Genomic DNA, 25,543 nt, shown 5'->3' with positions numbered 1-25,543 from the left:
GAAAAATCAAACACTATTAAAATTTTTAAAAATAAAAATTTTGAGTTCCAAATTATATACCTCCGTCCTCTTCCTCACCCAATGAGAAGGCAAGCAATATGATAGCATAACTACTTTTAAAAAACAGGAGCAGGATATTCATAAATAATATTTACTGATATGTTTGTGATTAAGAAAACGTTCTATTTGGAATCTTTCACTTGTATGTGAGATAAATGAAGCAATTGGGCTTTGGTTTGATAATCCTGAATTGATTTTATTTTCTTTTCCTCCTCATCCTTTAGCTCTGAATGCTGGGCAAGTTGGGTTGGCATTGTCCTATGCCATCACTCTCATGGGAATGTTTCAGTGGGGAGTTAGACAAAGTGCCGAAGTTGAGAATATGGTAATATTTATCTTTACATTCTTAGTCTTTTTAAGTTCCCTTGCTATTAAGTGACATAAAAGCATTTCTTGTTGAAAATATTAAAACTGTTATTTTTACATTGTGGCTAACAGAGTTTTTTAGATCCTTCTTCCATCTGTTTAAAGTTAATGCAAAATAAAATGTAATACATCTTTTTCTCAGTCTTCTGTATGCTATGTCAGCAGGTTTTAGATTCATCACAAGCTGCCTTCACATGTAATAAATTTCTCTGTAGGAGGCAGATTCTGAAGTACTAGTGAGGTTATTGCTAAGTCTTTTAGAAAACTATGCTTTATTATTTCTTAATGAGCTGGTCCTCTTTTCTGATATAGAATGACCCAATATATTGAGCTTATATTCAGGGGAAAGGTGATCATCCAGTTTTTTAATTAAGGTATCTTTTAAGTTTTATTATTTCCACAAAAAGATTAGGAAAGAATAGGAAGAAGTGTTGAGTTGGCTATTCCAATACATTAAGAGGTTGCTGAACGTTAAAGTAAAGTTTCAGGTAGTACTTGATTTTACCAAAATCTCTCACTGTCCCTCATAGGAATACAGATTATTAGGTGGTGAATGTTCATCTTCTGTTTGAGAGTAAGAGTGTCCAATCACCAGCTATGTCTCAGATCACTGAATAAATCAAAACTCTGAAATGACTGAGGAGTCTCTAACTTTCTTTTTTTTTTAATATTACACAGAAGGTGACTTTTGTATTTCTCTCAGAAAGTCTAGTTTAGGATAATCTTATCTATAAATTTGGCAAGTGATTTTCTCCCAGTTTTCAAGGGGAATATATTTTTTAAAAAGCTTTTGCACGCCATTTTATTTGGCAGATTGTATTGAACTTTTACCTTTTTTGATAGAGAAATATTATTAGATAAGCATGGTATGTAAGAAGTAAAGACAAACACATGCACAACATGACAAATATGGAAATATGTTTAGAAGAATTGTATTGTTTTACCTATATTGGATTGCTTGCTCTCTAGGGGAGGGATGGGGGGGTGAGGAGAAAAATTTAGAACACAAGGTTTTGCAAAGGTTAATGTTGAAAACTATCTTTGCATGTATTTGTAAAAATAAAAAGCTATTAAAAAAGAAAAAAAATGGAAAAAAAAACCAAGCACAGAACTTTTTATGTATTACCTGCCTTACACATAAGGAAATAAGACTCCTCAAAAAGCACCTTCTCTCAATACTTTAGGTATGTTATTAAAGACACATTTTGATCGGATCTCTGATAAACAAGCTGCAGAATGCTCCAAATTCATTCATATGACAAATTCTTAATTTTTTTTTAAATAGTTATGTAACCAATCACTTTTTGCTAAATTAAAAGAATATTATTGACCCAAACTAACTTTGGTGTTGATATCTTCATATTTATCTTTTAGATGATATCTGTAGAAAGAGTAATTGAATATACAGATCTTGAAAAAGAAGCCCCATGGGAATCCAAAAAACCACCACCACCAAACTGGCCACACGAAGGAATGATCGTCTTTGATAATGTTAATTTCACTTATAGTTTGGATGGACCTGTGATACTGAAGCATTTGACTGCACTCATTAAATCAAGAGAAAAAGTATGTATTGAATGTCTTCTTTCCTTTTGAAAAACAGTAAACCATGTAGCGTATTTTCTGCTTTTCAGTTTTTTATCCATTGTGTTTGTGGAGGGCTATCTTCATTCTTTCATATACACAATTAGCCTGTTAAGATCTTAGTAAAAATCTCCTTGGAAGTAGAACACACCATTGTGGACCATCATTTTCTTTTTCCACTATTGACATGATCTGAATCTTGATTTCAGTTGTATTATGCCTAATAATATATTTAATTTAGTTAGATAAATATTTGTCAGATGGGCATTGCTCTGTATATGCTGTTATTCTGTGAAGAATAAAACATGAGTTTGGATCTCTACAACTTTAAAATCTGCAATCTTAGAGTATCTAAGACAGATACTCTAAGACAGTACCTAAGACAGGTATCCAAATAAACTCAAATTTGTTAAGCATATAGGCCATATGCAGAGTGCTGCTGAGATGCAAGAAAAAGTAGAAAGATAAGGGATTTAAGGAGGGATGCATGGAACAGGTTATTCCTGAACTAGGACTTAAAATTGTGGGAAGTGTATCAGCTGATAGGGAGTGAGAATGGAAGTATATTACAAGCATAAGATGAATGACTAAAAGAATATTTCTCAAGAATTTTCTGTGTGCAAGGCACTGTTCTAATTGGTGCAAATACACATACAAAACCAATGAATCCTTGGCCTCCAGAACCTTACATTCTAAGAAGAAGGAACTATATAGAGAGTTGCAATGGCCAACAACTGTGTTTTGTTCTAAGATGTCTCAAGACTGGTGAGTGGAACAACACGGTAGTCAGTCGATGTACTCTTTACAAAAACAATTGTATTGATTTGAGTTCACTTTTCTTAAAAAAGCAGTCCCATAGAGAGATTTCTGAAAATGAGTGGCGTAAAGATTATTTGTTATTTAGTCACAATCTCTTCCTTTTCTTCCTTACTCTTCTAATTTATGATGTAACTTGTATGTCTAAGTATATGATGTGAGAGGTTGATGGAAAATTATAGGTGTAATTGTAACTTGTCTAGATGAGTGATGGTTTACATGTTTGAATAAAAATTTCATGAGATAAAGCTAAGAATATAGGTCGGGCCAAGTTGTAGAAAACCTAGAATTAAAACTAAAAATTTTAAAATTCACTGGGGGACCACTCACATTTTCTGAACATGAGAATGAAGTGATCAGAGTTGTATAGTGGAAACATTACCCTGTTGTGGTGGCGTAGGATACATCAAAGTTCTGCTAGCTTGGGAAAAGTCTATTGCCAGGACCAGGAGATCATTATATACTTCAACAACAATACTATATGATGACCAGTTCTGATGGACCTGGCCATCCTCAGCAATGAGATCAACCAAATCATTTCCCATGGAGCAGTAATGAACTGAACCAGCTACGCCCAGAGAAAGAACTCTGGGAGATGACTAAAAACCATTACATTGAATTCCCAATCCCCATATTTATGCCCACCTGCATTTTTGATTTCCTTCACAAGCTAATTGTACAATATTTCAGAGTCTGATTCTTTTTATACAGCAAAATAACGGTTTGGTCATATATACTTATTGTGTATCTAATTTATATTTTAATATATTTAACATCTACTGGTCATCCTGCCATCTGGAGGAGGGGGTGGGAGGGGTAAGAGGTGAAAAATTGGAACAAGAGGTTTGGCAATTGTTAATGCTGTAAAGTTACCCATACATATAACCTGTAAATAAAAGGCTATTAAATAAATTTTTAAAAAAAGAAAAAAAAGTCTATTGCCATATCTGATGGTAGATAATTAAGCCATTCTTGGGTAAGAGATTTGGAAATGGAGCAGGGGAAAGAAACAATGGGAGAGGTATGTGAAAGAAATTAAAGAAATAGAAGGAACCAGACTTAAGAACTGATGTTATGTATTCAGATAGCAGTTTGTTCTTTATCTCTTTAATGCATCCTGTCTTGTGTCATTATCTGTGCATATGTTATACCTTATAACTTACCTAAGGGTAGAAACAAATTTTAAACTCTACATTTTCCTTAGTATGTAGCTAGGTGGTGCAGTGATTAGAGATCTAGGTATAGGAGTCAGGAAGATCACAATTCAAATCTAGCATCAAATACTTACAAGGTATGTGAATCATTTAACCTCATCCTACCTCAGTTTGCTCATCTGTAAAATGGGGATAATAGTACTTATAGGGTTGTATGAAATAAATAAAATAGTATACATATATAATAATAATGACCTAATGTTAATAAGGAGTTTTGCTAATAATTAATTATTATTATGCAGCATAATATTCAACATATAGTAGTCATTTTAATATAGATGTTGAATTGTTGGATTTGAATAGACACTTTACATTATTTTACAATCCATGTAGGATTGCATTATGCATATAATAGGCAGCTAAGTGACACAACTGATAGAATGCCAAACCTGGAATCAGGAAAACTCATCTTCCTAAGTTCATATCTGGTCTTAGACAGTTTCTAGTTGTGTGATCCTGAATAAGTAATAACTTAGTTACAGAGTTAAATTACTCTGTTTGCCTTAGTTTTTTCATCTGTAAAATGAACTGGAGAAGGAGATAACAAATCACTCCAGTATGTATATTTGCCAACAAAAGACCAAATGGAGTCACAAATAATTGAATCAAACAGATGTACATAATAAGAATTGTTAAATATATGTAGAATGAATAGATGAATGATGATATACTGATTAAAAAGTAGGAAGGTAACAAAGGTTTACCCCCATATAAACATATACCCATTACCAAGGTATAAGTTTATAATTAGTTTTAAAAGATATTCTTTTATTTTTATTTTTTTTTTATTTAATAGCCTTTTATTTACAGGTTATATGCATGGGTAACTTTACAGCATTAACAATTGCCAAACCTTGTTCCAATTTTTCACCTCTTACCCCCCCCCTCCCCTAGATGGCAGGATGACCCGTAGATGTTAAATACATTAAAATATAAATTAGATACACAATAAGTATACATGACCAAAACGTTATTTTGCTGTACAAAAAGAATCATACTCTGAAATATTGTACAATTAGCTTGTGAAGGAAATCAAAAATGCAGGTGGGCAAAAATATAGGGATTGGGAATTCAATGTAATAGTGTTTAGTCATCTCCCAGAGTTCTTTCTCTGGGCGTAGCTGGTTCAGTTCATTACTGCTCCATTGGAAATGATTTGGTTGATCTCGTTGCTGAGGATGGCCAGGTCCATCAGAACTGGTCATCATATAATATTGTTTTTGAAGTATATAATGATCTCCTGGTCCTGCTCATTTCATTCAGCATCAGTTCGTGTAAGTCTCTTCAGGCCTTTCTGAAATCATCCTGTTGGTCGTTTCTTACAGAACAGTAATATTCCATAATATTCATATACCACAATTTATTCAGCCATTCTCCAACTGATGGCAGTTTCCAGTTTCTAGCCACTACGAAAAGGGCTGCCACAAACATTTGTGCACATACAGGTCCCTTTCCCTTAAAAGATATTCTTTTAAACCCTTCACCTTTATACCTATTTCTTGTACTAGATCAATGCTTTAATATATAGTATACCTCATTGGCTGAAAAAATGAATATAATGCTGAATGCCTTAGCAGCATTCAGCAAACATGGATATAAATAATTGAAGATTGAATGGACAGAAAAGATTAATGATGTTGGTTAAATTGGCTTTGAAATTCTGTTTTTTAGTACCAGAAGGAATCCTGGGGTTTACACTCTGCTTACTTAGAATCATCATTTTAGAGCCTTAGAAGTTCCACAAAAATCATTTGGTCCCTGAATTCCTTCTACTCCAAATATAGCATTCCTTCCTCCTATGCAACTTTCTTAAGCATCCAGTTTAACTGCTTTGTTTTGAATTTGACTTTTAAGCTAGAAATGAGGTAATAATATGTGAACTGCCTAAAGAACCCCCATTATATAGAGAAGCATAAGAAACATTAGAAGCTGGCCCCAAATTTGTATTCTGAAAACTTAAACGAAATTGCAGGATTACCTGAGATTTTAAAAGGTTTCTGTGAAAATTGAATTGTAAGACTCGAGTTATAATGTTACAATAACTTGACTTTTGACTTGTTTTTTGGGTCTGTTAGCAATATCAGATTTAGCTCCATTTATTTATCTAGAAATATTATACAGGAGCTTTAGTTATAAAAGAATTTTGTAGTAGCTATGACTTTATGCTCTTTATTTTTCTCCCTCCCTCTCTCCCTTCCTCCTCCTTTCTCTCCCTATCCTTCAGTCTCTCCCTTTGCTCTTTGCTCACAATAACCTGGTGAATGAAGTAGGAAGCATGAGCAATATTATCTTCATTTTCCAGATGAGGAATTAAGACCTAGATTTAACCATGACCTGACAACTAATAGTATGGTTCAGATTGAGAATTTGAATTATGGCTTTCTAATTCTTAAGTTCAGTGTTCATTCTACTCCATCTGGTAGATGGAGTACTAGAGTAAAATGAACACTCTACCAGATGGACTCTCAGAGACACTTTTCTCAGCCTATAATCACCTTAAATCAGTGGCATAAAGGTTGAAAATAAATCAGTGTTTTTGATGATTCTCCTGTGAATTATTTGTTCTGTGAAAATATATGTGATTACTTCCAAAATTGCAGTTATGCTTTTGTAAATTAATAATCTCTGTGTCTTGTCCTGCAGATCTGCCAACATGCTCTGTAGATATTAGAGACAAGGTACCTTTTTTTTAATAGAGTTGTGCTAATTACAGTGACCCTAAAGTAACGAAACCAAAAGGATACTATAAAAGATAGGAAGTTACTTGTATTTGTGATCAACATGGTTCATACTGAAAGCAGTTAGATCCTTGCTAGCTCTTTTGGCTTTGATGAGTCGAAAAAGCAGAGAAATCCAGTAGAACCAGTTCCCATTTGGGCAGGGTTTTATTTATTGTACTTACCTGAAATCATAACTAACAATCCTAGTAATTTTAAATAGGCCTAAATGTTTTTCTACATTTGGGCGTGACCAATCTACCATTTATGGACAAGCTAATTTCTACATACAAGCCACTAATCTGTACACAAGGCACTCATGTGTGTGTATGTATAGTTCTCATTTTTAAAAGAAGAACACTGTATCCCATAAAGGAACAGTCCTACCCAGGACTGCTACTAAGTTATTTATGAATCTTGAACCTATGTCTCCTAACTTCCATTTCAGAATTCTTTCAGCTACCATGTGACTTTTGTGGTATCGTATGGGTAAATCTTACCTAAATACAGATTTAATGCACTTGATATAATAAAACTAATTTAGAAGACATTTTTATTAGGTTAAAAACTAATACATGCATTTTGATATTTGAAAAAAACCATTTTTAGATTATGTAGAATAGATTAATTTATATATTAAGTTAATTGTTTTTAGTTCACTGTTTATTACCTCAATAAAAGCATTTCTTAAATTATCTTCATCATGTTTAAACCTCGAATAAAGATGCTTTCTATATTTGGATAATTGCCATTTGGTAGTTTCTAGTTTTGCTAGGCCTATGGATACCAGTTTCTGCTTGTGAATCGTGAACATATCTAATATTATATCACACATAATCTGATGTAATAGACCTGCATTTTATTTGAAGAGTTTATTATTTTGGTTTTATAATGCAATCTCTCTCTGTTCTTGTTTATTTTATCTGCATCTAGAAATGTGCCCAGTCACTTGTGAAGATTTCTCAAATTTCTGAAGGAAAAAGAAGCTTTATTTGCCTTCCTATATGAAATTTAGGAGTGTTGTTTTATGAAATTTTGTTGAACTATTCATATGAGAGAACCAATATAATCAACAAGGACTACACTGTTATGTATAGCTAGCTACTGATCATCTATTTATAAATCAAATCACTAAAATCCACTTTCTGGGATTTGAAAAATGTTTCCTTTCATTACAGTGAATAGTGTCTTGTTCATTATCAGGAATAGATTTGCTTTGCCTATCTCAGAATAACTAAACTGAACTAATATAGCCCTAGAAAATGGATATATTCTTGTTATAAGTATGTTTTCATTCCAGTTTTAGACCTTTTATTGATATAGGAAATTCCCATGGTGCTGAATGTTCTGCTATAGGAATGAAGAATAATTGGAAGAACCGATTGGCATTAAGCTACTGATAACTTTTCCCTATCAGAAGTATAATTCTGATTTTAACTCTTTTTCATATTCTTCATGCAAATATATTTTTTTCATTGAAGAAGGAAGGAAGGAATGAAAAATAAAAGAGAGAGAGAAAAGGAGGGAAGGAAGGAAATTTTTGTGTTCTTTTAAAATCACTGTGTTGGTTCTGTTTATAGGTTGGAATTGTGGGACGAACAGGAGCTGGAAAAAGTTCCCTCATTGCTGCCCTTTTTCGACTGTCAGAACCTGAAGGTAAAATCTGGATTGATAAGATTATGACCACTGAAATAGGACTTCATGATTTACGGAAGAAGATGTCAATCATACCTCAGGTATGGATTTCCCATGGTATTCTCTGTTATGACGTTTTAAATGCATTTTTAGTTTTGGTTGTTGGTATTTTTCCTATTCCTTTCTATATAATACACATTATTTTTTAATGTAGCACATTCTTTACAAATATTTTTGTTTTATATAATGAATTAGGTTCCCTAGTTTTTCAGTATTATCAATTGATAAACAGAATTCTGAGGACACTATAAAAAGCAAATCAAATAAATATGAAAGTTTTTTATGTCCCTAGTCTTTCATTTACTCTCAAAATAATTTAAAATTTGCTTATATAAATCTTACCTATTCCTCAGACCCTGATCCCCACCCTATACAGTGGCTTTGGGACAAAATAGAAATTCCTTGGAATTTATAGCCTGGTTTTCTGAGTTTATTGTGTATTATTCCTCTTTGCATATTCTAGTTTCTAACCAGAAGGACTTGCAAAACTGTTCTCCTAATTCCATCTCTTTCCTTTAGTTTTCTCCCATGTCTTTACCTTCCCTTAGTATTAGAATGCCTGGCTTCCTTCAAGGTTTAGGTCATATCCTAACTCCTATGGTCAGCCTTTCCCAATCTCCCTAATTTTTCTTGTTCTTCAGATATATAGTCATCTTAAATGTATTTCTCCTCTAGGGTAGGGGACTACCTTTGACTCCCAAGGGTAGGAACTCTTTTGTTTTTATCTCTAGTTTTTCTATATTGGCTCATACCTACTAGTTGTTTAATCATGGGATTCTGTTGAAATTGAGCAAATATTAAATACCTATTCATTTTAAGGCACTAAAAAAGAGGATTTTGAATTTTGATTCTTCTAAGGCAAGTTTATAAGGAGTGTTAGGAATAGGAAACACAATTATGAAAGCAAATTGTCATCATTTCCTACATAATTAGGAAAAGTGTAAGGCAGTAGCCACAATTCTGAACCTGAATGAAAGAGGCTCAGACAGCAAACAATTGATCTTGCCAAAAAAGGAGATCCGCCAGCCAAGGACAACACTGGTTCAGATTGCATACTCATTTGAAAAACCTTGTATTGAAAGACAAAAGAAAATTTTATGAGCAATATCTGCTCATAAAAGTAAGGATAAAGTAGAGGAAAAAATAAGTTTACAGAAAACTTGGTTCCAGATCATACTAAGATAAGAATGGAACCAGGAAGACATCAAACAAAAAAATTGAAAAGATGTCAGCATATCTGTAATAAAAAAAAAAAAAAGATCCCAAGCAATTTGAAAATATCAGTTAATAAAAGTTGAAATTGAGAAAATACAAATAGCTGCCAACCTATATGCCTAAATATTATTTCTATAAAATCTTTATGAGAATTTTTTTACATATCAAGATCCATATGTGAAGATATGGAAAGGGAATAGCAGGATGTCTGAAACAAAGCCCTACAGTAAGTTATATCTTTCTAGTCATACAGTTGACCAAAATGTACCAAATTCCACTGCCCTAATTTTTTGTTATTTGTAACGAAGCATTTGGTTTTCAGCCTTAAAAGCTCTCTCCCAACAACTATGTCCAACGTATTTATAAGATCATAACGTGCATAAATTCCCAAGGATAGGTACTCTGTTTTTATTTCTTGCTTCCCCATATTGCCGCATATCTAGTAGGTGTTTAATAATGGAATTGTTTTGAAATTGAGAAAAGATTAAGCACTTACTCTTTTTCAGGCACTAGAAAAGAAGGTTTTAAATTTTGGTTCTTCCATAGGCAAGTTTGTGTTAGGAGTGTTAGGAATGGGAAACACAATTATCAAAGCAAACGATCATCATTGGGATGTTCATGGTACACATAGATTACAGTGTATACCAATAGAAAATCATGGGCAAAAAGAGGTATACTCAGATGTATGACCAGAGAGATTGGTGAATTAGCCATTGAGGGCAGGGGATAATAGAAGGAGACATAGTAAATCATTGAGCATTTATTAAGTGCCTTTTCCATGCAAGAAGTTTATTAAGTGTAATATAATACAAAAACAAAATTAGCCACTGACCTTAAGAAGCCCGCATCATAATAGGGAATATTGAATGAAAATAACTTAGATGTATATATAAGAGATATACAAAATAAATGGAAGAGAATCTCAAAAGACTGCCTGGTACTGTGTTACATTGGAATATAGATTACATAGTAAAGAATGGGGAAGGGGGGCAAGAATGAGTTATGGACAAAATACTATAGGCAAGTTTAAGAAAGGAGAAAGCAACGAAGAGAATTGATAGAAGAGGGAATATCTGAAATGAGCCTTGAAGGTCAATAAAGATTTTTATCAATCATAGACTGAAGAATTGCCCTGAAGTATCAACATGGACCTATACAAGTGTTCTAGATTCAGTGGAATATAAGTAAGTTAAAGGGAATAAATGTTTAATAAAATTGGAAAGATAAATTAGAGCCAAATTGTGATGAACTTTAAAGAGACAGGACAAGGTTTATATTTTGTTTTAATGGATATTGGAGACCAAAGAAAGTTATTTGAGCCAAAAAATGGCAATTATAAGCATTTGCCTTAGAAATTGAGAATGATGCCTTGGAATAGGCAAAAGACTTGTGAGCAGAAAGGCCTTTTATCTTAAGTGTGAAAGGATGAGCTCCTGAATCAATGAAAAAAGACAACCATATGCTGATTTTCTGAAATTTGAAGAGAGATAAACAAAATATAGAGCAAATAAGGTTGATTTTGTCATCTGGGAAAGTCCTAGAATGTATTGTTAAATGATAGCTATGATAGCATTGATTCCCAACAGCCAAGCATGACTGCAACAAAAATAAGTTCTTTTTTTCTTTTTTCCTTTCCCTCCTTCCTTCCTTTCTCTCTCCTTCCTCTCCCCTTTTCCTTTCCTTCCTTCCTTCCTTCCTTCCTTCCTTCCTTCCTTCCTTCCTTCCTTCCTTCCTTTCTTCCTTCCTTCCTTCCTCCCTCCCTCCCTCCCTCCCTCCCTCCCTGAAGTCAGGGGCTATCTATGTTTGTATTCCTAGCACTTGGCATAGGACCTGGAACATAGCAGAAGCTTAACAGATTTTTAACAATTCATTTATATACCATAACTTTTATCAAGCTATATTCCTTAATTGAAAGACAGTTTTTAGCTATCATAAAAAGAACTGCTATAAATAGTTTTTATACATACAGAACCTATTTTTTTTCTTTAATTTCTTTTTCCTTCCTTTTAAATGTGAGCCTAGCAGTAGTATAGCTGAGTCAAAGGGCATGCTATATTGTAACTTCTTGTATATTCTAAATTGCTTTTCAGAAAGGCTATATCCATTCATTCGTCCACCAACAAATACATCAATCTGCCAAAAATCTGTTTGTTTTTTTGTTTCCCCCCCACAGCCCCTTCGGCATTTATTATTTTTCTTACTTTTGGAATATTCCCAGAACCTATAAGATTAACATTGAATTCAATTGAAACTTTTACTCCAAAGCAATGTGTTACTTAGTCCAGTTCGTTTCTAGTAGTATTCTAACATTTAAACAGGTTGAGTACCTTAAGAAACTGTCTCCATTGTCATTGATGCTTGGTTTGTTCTTTGTTTTGCCAGTAAACTTAAGTTTCATTTGATTTCTGAGTGAAACAATTTTTGAGCAATGATTGTTTCCTTTTTTGTCTTTTAAAGGCCAAGAAATTTTGAGTAGAATCTCAAGAACAAAACCCATTAGTGAGGGAGAAAAATTGTGCAGTGGGGATAAATATCATAATTTATGAGTATCTAGTACAGGAGAGAAAAGAAATCTTAAATGCCCATTTCCTTCCGGATTTGAAGACTAGATGGAAATCATGTCCTGGGCCTTTACTTGCCCCCTTTTTTTTTAAAGCCAGGGAAATTTGGAACATTTAAGGCAGCATAAGAGTAAGAAAACAATGCTATTTTTCTAAAGTGAATCCCTTTTTGACAACTTCCTGGTTCTCTAGGATGGAAAAGATGGGGATTTCCAGGCTTAGCCTCCACAGCTGGGTCTCTTTATCTCTTCTGACTCATTAACAAGACAGATTCGGGGAGATAAGAAAATAGAATGGTGGTAGTGAGGATTGGGACTGCAGAGGGGCTGTGAAAGATGTTGGTCATTGTTTATGAGTGAACAGTCAGTAATGTCATGTTCTGAAAAAAAGAAGAAATGTATCCGCTTGGATTTTGTTTATCCCTGGGAAGATAGAGTAAATAATAATAATCACGTACATTTATAGCTTTAAAGCTTGTAAAGTATTTACATCTGTCATTTCTTTTGCTCTTCACACCCTTCGATTTAGGTCATTTTTGTCCTCTTTTTTTAAAAAAAAAAAAAAGAAAAAGCTGAAAAGGGCAGAATTTGAACTCAGAATCTCTAGTCCATCTGTCCAGGATAACTTGGCTTCCCAGTTCATATAAATAGAGTGCTTCCATTTGAACAACACTGGTTCTGGGGGGTGAGAGATCTGGTTTAAGTCCTGTTTTAGGTGTTTCCTGTCTTTGTTGTAGAAGCAGCTAGGTGGAGAGAATGAATTGGAAAGCCATTTTTCCTGAATTTCAGTGTGGCCTCAGAAACCTGCTGTGTCATCCCAGGAAGCTCTCTTCACCTTATTTGCCTGTTTCCTCACCTGTAAAATGAGCCAGAGAAGGAAATAGCACAATATGCTAGAATCTTTACCAAGAAAACCCAGTTGGGTCACAAAGAGTTAGAAATAATTGAAGAACAAGGAAACAACAATCTTTAGAGTACTGTTCCAGAAGATTAGTCCTCAATTTACCTTCCATTTCTATTTATTCTCACAATCCTCATATTCTGTTTATGATAGTATTAACGTCATGGCTCAAAAACTCTTTACCCGTTAAAATTCTCCTCCTTCTGCTCCTTATTTATTTATTTTTTTAAATGTACATTTTATTTCATTTAAATTGCAACATGGTCATGACCTGAAGGAGTTAAGTGAACTTCCAAAAGAACACAGAGGTGAAATTACACTCAGGGAGTACTTTACTTATCTGACAGTGATCTGGCAAAATGTATTTCAAAACTTTTTGGATGAATTCTACAGCCCAACTCTGATCCTATTGCACAAAGAAACTGTTTACAAATGGAGAGTAATCCCATGCAAATTTAGGAATTATGAATAGCACCCTAAGGGCTGGCACAGATCAAGGGCGGCTCTGTATCATGATTACAATGGAGGTGTTTTTTTGTTGTTTTTTTTTAATTTAATTGATTTGTGGCTTTTGCATCTGGGGTTTTTTTTTTTAGTGACTTGTAGAGTTTCGTGCACTGCTAGGGTATTATTTTTTTTAAACCAGTTCCACCATTTTACATACTTCTTTTCTTGGTCTTCTCCTCCCTATCCATCCCACCCCCAGTGAGGGAGAAGAGTAGATTATAAGAAGAGCAGCTTCTCTTCAAAACCTCTTTTTATTACCTACTTTTCTTCTTTCTTTTCAAGAATAAAACCCAAAGAGAAAGAGATGGGTATGCTATTACTAGCAAAGAAATACAATTGGATTGCAGCCTAATGCAGCTCTCCTTTTGTTTCTGTACACTGAAGGCTTCATTAACGCACAGTAGAACTACTGGCTGGAGTTAGTGACCTTTTTGTATCAAAAAGAACTTTACATGGACTTAAATTCTTTTTCTTTTGTTGTTGCACAATGTACTTTTCTTCTGAAAATGGATGATGATCAGTTCACTCAAAGGCTACAGGATTGAGTGGGGTGGGGAAACCTAACCTTAGTATAGAGTGATTTCAGGTTATTTCCTTCATATGAAAATAGTGAACTCAACTTAACTTCTCAGGCTTTGGAAACAAGAAAATTTTTTTTAAAAAATGCTTTCCCCACATTTACTAAATAGCAGAAATGTTCATTCTTTATTCTTGTATTTTAGTTGCGGGAAGTTTCCTGTATTTGCAACATGAAATGATTAGGTGAAGTAAAATTTTTTTTTCTTTTATCTTGCTAGTTTGTAACCAGTTGTATGGTTTTTCAAAGTGCTCCCAGTGGGTTTTAAGTGTCTGAAGGTTAGTAGGTAGGATTTCTTTTTGAGATAATGAGAGGGCTTGTTTTCTAGCCAGGTATACAGAGTGTGGTCTTTGAGGCTTTCTGTTGTGTGGAAGGATTATCAGTTTTCTACCACTAAACTGTTTGATTCAAAGTGGCCATTTTGTGTGACACTTCTAATGTGGATTTGTATTGCTTTAGTTGCAAAGTACAAAATTACCACTGCAAACAGTAGGTTTTTTTTTTTTTTTAACCTTTTTTTTCTGAATTGAAATTAAAGTACAAATTTGACATTGTCTAATATATGCAACACAGAATCAGGGCACTTTCCTCCTCTCTGACCCATACTGAATTTAAGTTAAAATGGTCAGATGCAATTTAAAAATAGGTCTACAGATTATTTTTAATATGTTCTGACATATGCTCATACTGGCTACATCTACATGAAGGTTGTATGTCTGTGTAAAACTACTTGCAAATGGTATGCTTTTTTCTAAGCTGCAAGCATTTTTACAACACTTATTTACAGGGTTAGGTTATTAACTCCATCTCCTGAAGACAGCTATTTTAAATAATAATTTCTATCAGAAAGAATAATTAAAAATGACCCTTATCAGCTCTTGCAGTACATGTCTACTGTTAGGACTTTTATTACCCTTATGAAGACATTATAATGGGATTTCTTATTTGGCAAGCCTATGAAAGTGGAATGAAGTAGGAGATAAAATGAGCAAGATATATAAAACACATCAGCATATTAAAACATATGTTGTTAAATTACTTGCTGGTTTTAAAGGAAAATGTTTCTTCCATCAGTTAATGTTTTATTAAACCATTTTTTTCTCATTCAACAGGTTTTGATGGAAGTTTTACTAATTGAAATAAATATCTTTGACATGTTATAACAAGGAAAAAGTTTTTTTTTTTCCCCTTGCCCTTTTATTTTTATATTGCTAAGTCAAGCAAGAAAGATTGATTTGAAGTTCCTTTTTTGAATTGACAGAGAAAACTTAGAGAAATACTGTAATTCAAATGAACTTTAAAAAAATTTCATTGAGGTGATTTCTCTTTATGACACCCTGATTTGGAGTTAATAAGCCAGAAACCTTAAAAAGAAAGGGGTGTTGTGAGTCATTGTTATAATAGAAACAGATTGAGCAGCTGTTCAATTCTTCCCGAATTCCAGGATTTCTACCCTGACTCCTTTGAAGACCAAGGTGCCAGCACCCTTTCCTAGTCTCCAAGGTATAAAAAGAATCAACCACTTCAAATTTAAGGAGCTTGTTTCTGGAAGAACTGAGTTTGAGGAGCAGTTGTTTTTATATTGGAGCTTTTTTGAAGTTGAAATTTTCAGTTTTTTGGAATCATATATTTCCAAAATCTCCATTTACTAAAGTTCTTAAACTATCAAGCTGTTCTTAATGATGAAGGAAGACCCTCTTTAAAAAAATCAAAACACACACACACACACTCACTCACACTCACACCCTCAGTTACTGTTGATATCTCCTAGAATCTAATTTTGTAATTAGGTGAAATTGTTTGTTTTCCTCAGAAATAAGGGAATCTTCAGCTCCTAGAGGAGAGTATCTTATGTGGGAGAAACATTTCTTTAACAAGTCAGTTTATTTGGGCAGTTCCATGGGAAGCACTTATTTCAAATCAGAGTGATGGTCATTTCCTTTTTTAAAAATAATACATTTTTTTATTTTTAATATTCCTTTTTCAATTTTGAATGTGAAATTCTCTCTCCCAACCATCCCCCATCCACTGAGAAGGTAAGCAAAATGATGTTAATTGTACTAGGTCATTTTCTTTAAACCAAGTAGGTTTGATTTTTGTGAAGCAAAGACATTTTTATCTCTGCTTTTCAAGTTCTGTGAACCTAGTTCCTGCCTTGGCCCAACTTAACCTTTCATTCAAGTCCAGATTATAACTCTTCTCATTAGCTGGACTCTGGTGATTACACAGATTTAAAGGAAAATGGAAGAAATTGCTGAGGGAAATATGAGAACCAAAAGTAACTTTCCAACAATGGAGATGAAATGGATGTAGTAATAATAGACAACCATAGCTTTAAGGCTGCACTGAAACACCAGAAGGTTAGCTCATTTGTCTTCTGTGTCTCCTGCTAGTCTATCTGGGAAGATTTCCCAAACAGTGTGAGTAACATGGGGGCCCATAAAAGACACCTCTCATCTTCTTTCTCTCTAGACTAGGCAAGTTTGCTTTCTGTAAGCCTGGTGTGAACACAATAGAGAGAATGAATTATTTTGCCCTATAGAACTCAATGGTAGCCTGGCCTTTGAGGTCAAGGATAAATTTTAAAATAATTTGGTGCAATTAAAAGAAAATTCATTTGATTCCCCCAAAGCAGTTTGGAGCCAATATTCACAATCAGTATGTATATTTCTTAAAAGACAGTAGTAGTTCTCTGGATATCACATTAGTTTCTTGATTCATTATGGCCAGCTGTAAGACTCATTTAGAGCCTTTTAAATTCCTGTCTTATGCTTTGGAGTACATATTTTTCAATAATGACACTATCCATCTTTATTGTCAATTTTCTCCTCAACAATCCTAAATCCAAGTTGATAGGAGAAACCATGAAATGTCTCTCTGTCATTATTTTTCATGGTTAGAAGAAGGAGCAGTATACCTATCTATTTTATGTTCTTAGGCTTCTCAGATATTGAGCAATGGTCAATAAAGCATTAAAAATTATGCAGAAAAAAACAAAATATTCTAGAAAGGGACACAAGGAAACAAGGCAATTTTCTTTATGTATTAAAGAAATGTATACTATATAGTATAGTATAGTATTTAAAGCTATAGTATAGATTTTAAAAATAGTTTCATATCCTTTGCTCTTGATATATTATAATGTATATTTCTTAAATTCATAATAAAAATAAGGATTTTTTTAAATTGAGAAATGATACTTTATTAGGACCATTGCTGACTTTCTCAAGACCTATTCCCAAAGGACTTAGCATTGTGAAGAAAAAAGGTAATTATCTTTTTTCCTTAAACAAAAGATACTTTGTTAGGGTAATTAAAGTGATGATTTATATAGCCAGACCATCTAATCCATGGATTCTTTTTGTGTCATGGATCTCTTTGGCGATTGGTGAAGCCTATGACTTTCTCCAGAATAATATTTGTTGCCAACATTCATAAATGAGTGAAACCTCTGGATTCAGTTGTTTTTTTCATCCTGTCCAACTCTTTGTGACTGTTTTGGGTTTCATTAGCAAAGGTACTAGAATGCTTTGCCTTTCTTTCCCCAGTTCATTTTACAGATGAAGAAACTGAGACAGACAGGGTGAAGTGACTTATCTAGAATGACACAAATAGTAAATGTCTGTAGCTAAATTTGAACTCAGAAAGGTGAGAGTTCCTCACTCCAGGCCTAGCTTTTCTCAAAATAATATTTTTAAACAATTGAAGGGAATGCTAAATTCTAGTTACAGGATAGTGAAAATAAAGATTTTTTTCCCCCATACAACTTCATGAATCCCCTGAAATCTATCCATAGATCTTTTAGGAATCCATGGACTCCCAGTTAAGAACTTCTCACCAATTCTAACCTTCTTAGTCAACAAATGTGGAATCAGAAAATGCCCAGGATCACACTGGTGGTAGAGCTGTGGTTTTAACACGTCATCTGGCCCCAATCCAGCACTCTTTCCCCTAAACCATATTCCTCTTTCCTGTTTGTCTTAACAATAGTGGGAATACTTTGGGATATGTATCTCTCAGGACATTACTACAATGTAGGACAGACCAAAGTGTAAATAATGGAGTCTAGTAAAATTACACACTCTTAGTTTTTTTATTGTTTTTATTCTAAATGTGAAACTCTAGACATATATACTCATTCATTGCCCCTTTGAAATCAGCTGATTTTATTCTTTTGTATCCACTTCCTTATGTGCCTATATATTCCATGTATGTGTGTATATACACACATATATATGCTATTGTACCATATGAAAAAAATGTTAAGTGAGCCACAACATCTGCTTGTTAAATGCATAATGGTTTCTTTTTAAACTTACATTATTACTGGAGCCCAGAAAGAAACATAAAGAAAACAAAAAGAAACATAAAAAATAAAGAAACAAAAATATCAGGTCCCCAACTACTCCTGAAATTGAGAACTGAGTTTTTAAATGTATATACTTTGATTATAACACTTCTCAAAATGGTTTTCATCTTATCCCGCCTTTATGGTTAATAATAGTAGGGCATACATCCCAGTGGATGAATGGAAAAGATGAAGTAGATATCAATTTAAGGCTCTTAATAGAAAGGGTGCTGTAGTTCTCATTAATTCATTTCTCCTTCAGGCAGGAACAGAAAGTTCCAATTGTATTAGTTGAGAAGACTCCCCATACTAGCAGTATTTTTTACCAGTGGAGAAAATGTCCTTGTTTATCATTCAATGCTAGTGTAATGATGTTTAGCAATTTTCCCTCAAGTCACAAGTCTTAAATAATCATGCTATTCATATTTCCCAGGTACTACACCTGGATCTGCCATTGATTTTTATTGGTCTCCTTGAAGTGAGGTTCATCAAATAACTTAATTGTGGTTTTTCCTGTTTGTTAAACAAATATCACCAGAAAAATATTTTATCATACCATTTCCTTCTGTTTCTTCTTTACTCTCCTGATTATTTTCTGCTGCATAGCTATCTATGATATAAGTGCTATGTGGAACAAGTATAGAAACGGTAATATTCAATAGCATCTGTTACTTTAATGTAGAGTCATTTTTATGCTTTATTATGTTTTTGTTAAAGTAAATGGAACAAATCTTTGTCCATCTACTCAATGATAATGATACATTTTATTGAAATTTTAGGAACCTGTTTTATTCACTGGAACAATGAGAAAAAATTTGGATCCTTTCAATGAGTACACAGATGAAGAATTGTGGAATGCCTTGAAAGAGGTAATTTATAAAATTTCCTTTATTTCAATTTTATATATTTATATTGTCATATAAAATGGGAAGTTCTGAGAGGAAGCTTATATGCTTAATTACGCTTTTATTTATTTTAAATCTGTTTTCATTGTAATTTCCCTCAGTAACTGTTATCCCTCACTTTTTCTGAGAGCTATCCCATTTTAAAAAAATAAAGTTTTTAAAGATAAAGGGTAAGGGGGGAAGAGTGAGTTAATGGATTCATTATGCATTTTTAAACATCAGAATGCTAACAAATCAACAAAAATTAAACAACAAATGCCAACAAAACAAAGAATGCCAACTTTAATAAAGAAGTTAGCTAAAAGAAGAGATGAAAAATTAAGGAAATAGATAAATAGGAAATAAGAACAATAACCAAAAAAAAAGCTATAAAAGTTATAAAATTAAAAGCTGTTTCTTTGGTTAAAAGTTAATTAACTTTATTGATTTTTTCAATTTGGTTAAAAAGAATAGAGGGAAACATATACTGAAGAAAATAATAAATTGTTCAAGTAAATTTATAACAAAGCTAAAAGAAAAGAAAAAAGAATTATCAGAACCTACTATGCACTGTTACATACTAAGAAAACTGACAACACAAAAGAAATAGAGAAAAACAAATCTATATATACACATGTATATATAAATACATGCACACACATATATATATATATATATTTTTTTTTTAAAATATATAAACCTGAACAATAAAGACCAAATTGAATAATCAAATATCAGAAAACTAAATTGTTCTCATTAACTCATTAGGTTAATTCTGTCAGATTTTTAAATGACATTTAGTACCTATACTGATGTATAAATTATTCTCAAAAATTGCAAAAGGAGATATCCTACCTATACCTAAACTAGGGAAGAATAAAATTATTGAACAATATCATTAATTACCACTGATTTTTAAAACTTAAATAAAATTCTGCTGGATTACAGCAACTTAATGAAGAAATATTTATGACCAAATTAGACTTATACCAGCATTATAAGGATGGAAAACAATCAACATAAGAATGTTAAAAATAAAAACACCCCAAACACATGGTTATTTCCATGGATGAGAAAAAGAGCTTTTGACAGTGTTACACTCATTTCTGCTAAAAACCCTAGGAAAAAATAAGTATGGAGAGATCTTTTTCTAATAACATAAAAAAATTCCCAAACAAAAACAACCTTCTTATGCAATGGGGATACTAGAATCTTTCCCACCAAATATTGGAGTGAAGTATGGATGCCTAAACTTGTCAGTATTATTTAATATAATTCTGGAAATTCTAGCTATAGCTGTAAGACAAAAGGAAAGATCATTTAATATAGTTCTGGAAATTCTAGCTATAGCAGTAAGACAGAAATAAAGAAATTAAAAGTGTAGAGCTAAGTAAAGTGATGATAAAACTATCTGTTGATGATATTATGGTTTACTAAGAAAACATTAAGGAATCTGCAAAAATACCAACTGAAACAATAGGTTCAGGCAAAGTTATAGTCTGTAACATTCAACATCAACTGCTTTTCTATAGAATAACATAATCCAAGACAATAATGCAGAAATACCTTCCAAATTATTATAGAATACATAAAATATCTAAGAATAAATCTACCAAGGCACACAAATCACTTGTATAGATTTTATTCTGAAGTGATTCTTTTTTTTTTTCTTTTTTCTTTTTCTTTTTTTTTTTTATTTAATAGCCTTTTATTTACAGGATATATACATGGGTAACTTTACAGCATTAACAATTGCCAAACCTTCTGAAGTGATTCTTAAAAAAATAAAAGATACTTAATAAAGAAATAACTATACAAATGTACAGTCCTTATGTCTGCCAATATAATAAAAACTAAAATACTAACAAGGTTAATTTATACTTTTAATGCTATGCCAATTAAATTAGCAAAGGAATATTTTACAGAACTGGACAAAATAATAAAATTCATTTGGAAAGATAAAATATTTAGATTAAGGACAATAATCAAAAGAGGTATGGATGGAGGACAAGATAATATTACTACTACCCAAGAGATGATTGAGGATAATACCTCGTAATCACTTAGGGCCTTACAGAGAAAAATGTTTTATTAATGTAAAATATAATTAAGGTCAAAGCCTTTTTAAAAGCATCATTTTAAAGACAAAGACAATATATTAGTAGATATGTGTAATAGATGGCAACAAAGAAATACTTTTGACTGAGCTGTTAGAAATGGTTTTCACTTTTTCTAACAGTGCCCTTAAATGTATATTTTTGCTGTAGGACTATTTATAACTTCTTTTATAGACTTATCATGCATTTCTATGAACTACTCTTTCTCTTCCTATTATAATTTCTACATATTTGTTTCTTGCTATGTATATATTGGCCTTGTTACTTGCTCCAGCTAGATGTTCTGCTCCTTAGGGGCAGAAATCAGATCTTTAACATATCCTTTACTTTCAGGTTTTCTCTTAACATATCTACCACTGTGTGAAAAGTTGGTTTTTGTTTTGTATGTGTGTGTGTGTGCACGCGCGCATTCGTTGGTTTTGTTGGAGTTTTGGTTTGGTTTGGTTTTTGGTCAGAAAATTATTTTAGGAAACTTGCTATGCAAAAAATTCCACTAAATTCAATTTGGCAAATGATCTGTAATTTGTAAATTTTAAAAGGTTTGCGTCACTCAGAGGTTGAGTGACTTGCTTAGTCACACAGACAGTATTTATCAGAGGCAAGATTTGGACCCAGATTGCTTCTTAAAGCCAGTCCACCTCTTTCTTCAGAATTTAATAAATACTAAGAATTCATAGAATCTCAGAGAAGCACTCTATTGTTGTTGTTTCAGTCATTTTGACTATTTGCAACTCGGTTTGGGGTTTTCTTGGCAAAGGTACAGAATGGTTTGCTACTTCCTTTTCATAATCATTTTATACATGAGGAAACTGCATTAAGTGGCTTACCCAGGGATGCCCAACTAACATCTTAGATGAATTTGTACTGATTTCTGAGCAGGTCCTCCATCCATTGCACTATCTAGCTGTTCCCTAATACTCTGTGTTCTATATAAATCCACACTTCCACATCTCACAAAATGACTTAATGATTTCTAATTGTTTAGAGATTACGTAGGAACTCGAGGAGACCTCGAGTAGTTGAATCATTGCTTTTGGTTCATTGTTTTGGTTTAGGGTTTTTTTTTTCCTTTTACCAACATAGTTTTCATTTATTTTACCCTTCTAGGGATGTCTCTGAAATCTTTATGTTGGATATTTCTGTGCATCATTAACTTTGGAGGCCAGACAATTTCTTACCTGTAATTCTTGTTTTTTAGAGGTGTGTCTATGATAAATCTTTACACATCCACCCAACTTCCCAGAAAACTTGGGGATTTTTTTTTTTAAATCTAGGCTCATTATTTCATCTTCTGTTTGGAAGGTAATTGATCATTTTGGGGTATTTAAGATTGTTAATCGCTGCCCATGAACTGGATACATATTTATTCAGTCATGGTATTGCTTTTGTTACACACCTTAAGAAACTCCAAATTGGAGTTATAGGTAAATGATTTCACAACTTGTTCCATAACTAAACATCTATTGGTTCTCTAGCTAATAAAATTAATCCAAGCAAAATCCATTAAATCTTCCCTGATTCTACTCTTATGTCACTTGTTCTTGATAATCCCTCTTAGTTCTCAGTTGAGGTTTGAACCCCTCTTCTCTTCTAGTCTCTCATAAAACTTCTCACCTCACCTCAACAAAAGACCTTTCCTCCAGCTTTACTGATACATTAAAGGCCATTCATCCTGGTTCCATTTTCTCTCCTGTTTAAATTCTCACAGCCATATAGCATCATCTCAAATTCTCTCACCTTATACAACTGTGGACAAATCATTTAACCTCTTTTAGCCTCAAGTCCTCCCTTTATAAAATGGAAGAATTAGACATGGGGACCTCCAACGGTCATTAATCTATTTTTTATCTACTGACTCACATGTTTTATTTAGAAACATCCCCAGGTTTCTCAACAATCCTTTAAAAATCTTCATTATCTGGCCCACTCATTGTCTTCCCTTGTTTATCTCTCACTCAATTCTCAACACCTAGCCTTATGATTCAACAGAAATCTCCCTCTCCAAAATTATCAATAATTTAATTGCCAAATCTATTGCACTCTTTTCTCATTCTTTTCGATTCTGTCAGCATACCGTTGACCAACCTCTAACATATCTTTTTTTCAGGATTTTCATTTTGTTGTTCGTTATTAGTTTTCTAAGCTTGCTGACCAGTCCTTCTAAGACTTTTTTGCTAGATAATCAAGCCCTTAATAATGGATATCACCTCAGTACTCAGTCTTGTGCTTCTCTCTGTGCTCCCATAAGTTATCATCTCCATGCAGATGACTTCCTAGGTCTTTCATTTTAGCTCTTGTCCCTCATTACCAGCTATTTAGGAGTCATTTCAAAATGGATATCTAATTGTCATCCAAATTTAATAACAGCTGAAATAGAACTCATTTCTTTCTCCAAACCCATCTCTCTTCAGAATTACCCTCATTCTTTTAAAGTTTCCACCATACTTCTAATCCTGGCAGATAGGAAACAATGTCTGGTGCAACTATGTATGTATGTGTCCACATGCCTTAGGCAATAAAATTTATAAAATCCTTGAGGGCAAAGGATTTTTGTCTTTGTGTTCTCAGTGCCTAATTCAATATCTGACAAATAGTAGATGCTTAATTAATGTTTATTGGTTGACTGATTGATATTTAGCTGATTGGTGGGCTAAAATTATTTTGAATTTTATGCCAGTTTTTCAACCAATTTCATTACAATCATATATGATTACATTGTCTCAATGAGTCTTGTTTATATTTTAAAAGGGTGACTTTCTGGGGGGAGGGGCAGGGAAATCTAGCAATGTACTCTTAGGTATAAGAATTTGAATAAATAAAGGCAACTGAAAAGAAACTGAAGCGTTAATAGAAAAACAGTTCTATCTATAACAAAACTCTTTGACTTTGAACTCTTGGCAAAACTTGTTTCATTCTTAGAACTATTTAAATTGTCTGCAGTAGAGTTCTTTGTTGTTTTGTAACTTTCTTGGAAATAATGAAAATGACAAATGACAACACAAAAATGGAATTTTAGAATGTCTAGGCAGAATTCAAACAGGCAAGTTATTAAATATTTTGATAACCAGGTTGCATATTTGAAAAATTAAATGAAATCCAGACCCACAATATTAGTCTTTCTTTAAAAAATTGTTAGATACATAGATGTATTAAATATTGGGCTATTTTCATTGCTTCATAGAAAAATTTCATTCTTTAAAGGGTATTAAATCCATTCCCTAATCCTCAAGGGATTACATTCCCTCAACTGTCTAGTGGGACTGACATCTAGGTGGTGCAGTAGATAGAGCACCAGACCTGAAGACAGGAGGACTTGAGTTCAAATCTGATCTTAGACACTTAACACTTCCTAACTGTGTGACCCCGAGCAAGTCACCTAATCCCAATTGCCTCAGCAAAAATAAATAAATAAATAATGAGATTACCTAGCGGAGAAGGGAATATTTAAACTCAAATTTAACCCATGTTTCCTTGTCATATTCTTTTTCTTATTGTTGTCTGCCTGTTTTGGGGTTATATTCATAGTTCTCTTCTTTCCATTATTATATTCTATCCAATAATAACAAAATAAATTGTTAATCATGGGCTGACATGTTGTTGTTGATATTTTTATCATTATTTACTAGAGTAGAGCTGATCATTTTCAGAAAACACCAAACTGGAAAGTTTAACCAGCAATCTACAGGGATATTATTGGTTTAGGATTCAATAAATTAAAGAATTTTCACTTCCTTCATGATATAGTAATGAATTCAATTGCCATTCTGCCTCCTTTGAACAGCTTAAAAGGACTTTTTCATTATTAGAGTAATTAGCAGGAATATGTACATATAGAGAGAGACAGACAGAGGGCACAGGTGTAAGTTGAATATGAAGGGATGATATCTAAAAGGAAAAAGGTAAGAGGAATGTACTGAGAGAAAGGGAAAGAAAAGGAAAATGGGATAAATTATCTCATATAAAAAGTCAAGTTTTACAATGG

The 25,543-nt window shown here is 33.0% G+C and overlaps 1 protein-coding gene across 1 annotated transcript in view; it reads left to right on the top strand.

Annotated features, from left to right (window-relative positions):
• The window catches only part of ABCC4 (ATP binding cassette subfamily C member 4), a 277,290-nt gene that overhangs the window by 222,890 nt on the left and 28,857 nt on the right, over positions 1-25,543 (top strand). Inside the window, exons 24-27 of the mRNA XM_031958557.1 lie at positions 285-385; positions 1,801-1,992; positions 8,338-8,493; positions 19,340-19,429. Of these exons, the coding sequence (XP_031814417.1) occupies positions 285-385; positions 1,801-1,992; positions 8,338-8,493; positions 19,340-19,429 (539 nt within the window). The remainder of the gene's footprint in view (positions 1-284; positions 386-1,800; positions 1,993-8,337; positions 8,494-19,339; positions 19,430-25,543) is intronic.

The sequence above is a fragment of the Sarcophilus harrisii genome, chromosome 3 (genome assembly GCF_902635505.1).
Source record: "Sarcophilus harrisii chromosome 3, mSarHar1.11, whole genome shotgun sequence".
Taxonomy (NCBI): domain Eukaryota; kingdom Metazoa; phylum Chordata; class Mammalia; order Dasyuromorphia; family Dasyuridae; genus Sarcophilus; species Sarcophilus harrisii.
This window is presented reverse-complemented; position numbering and strand designations above follow the sequence as displayed.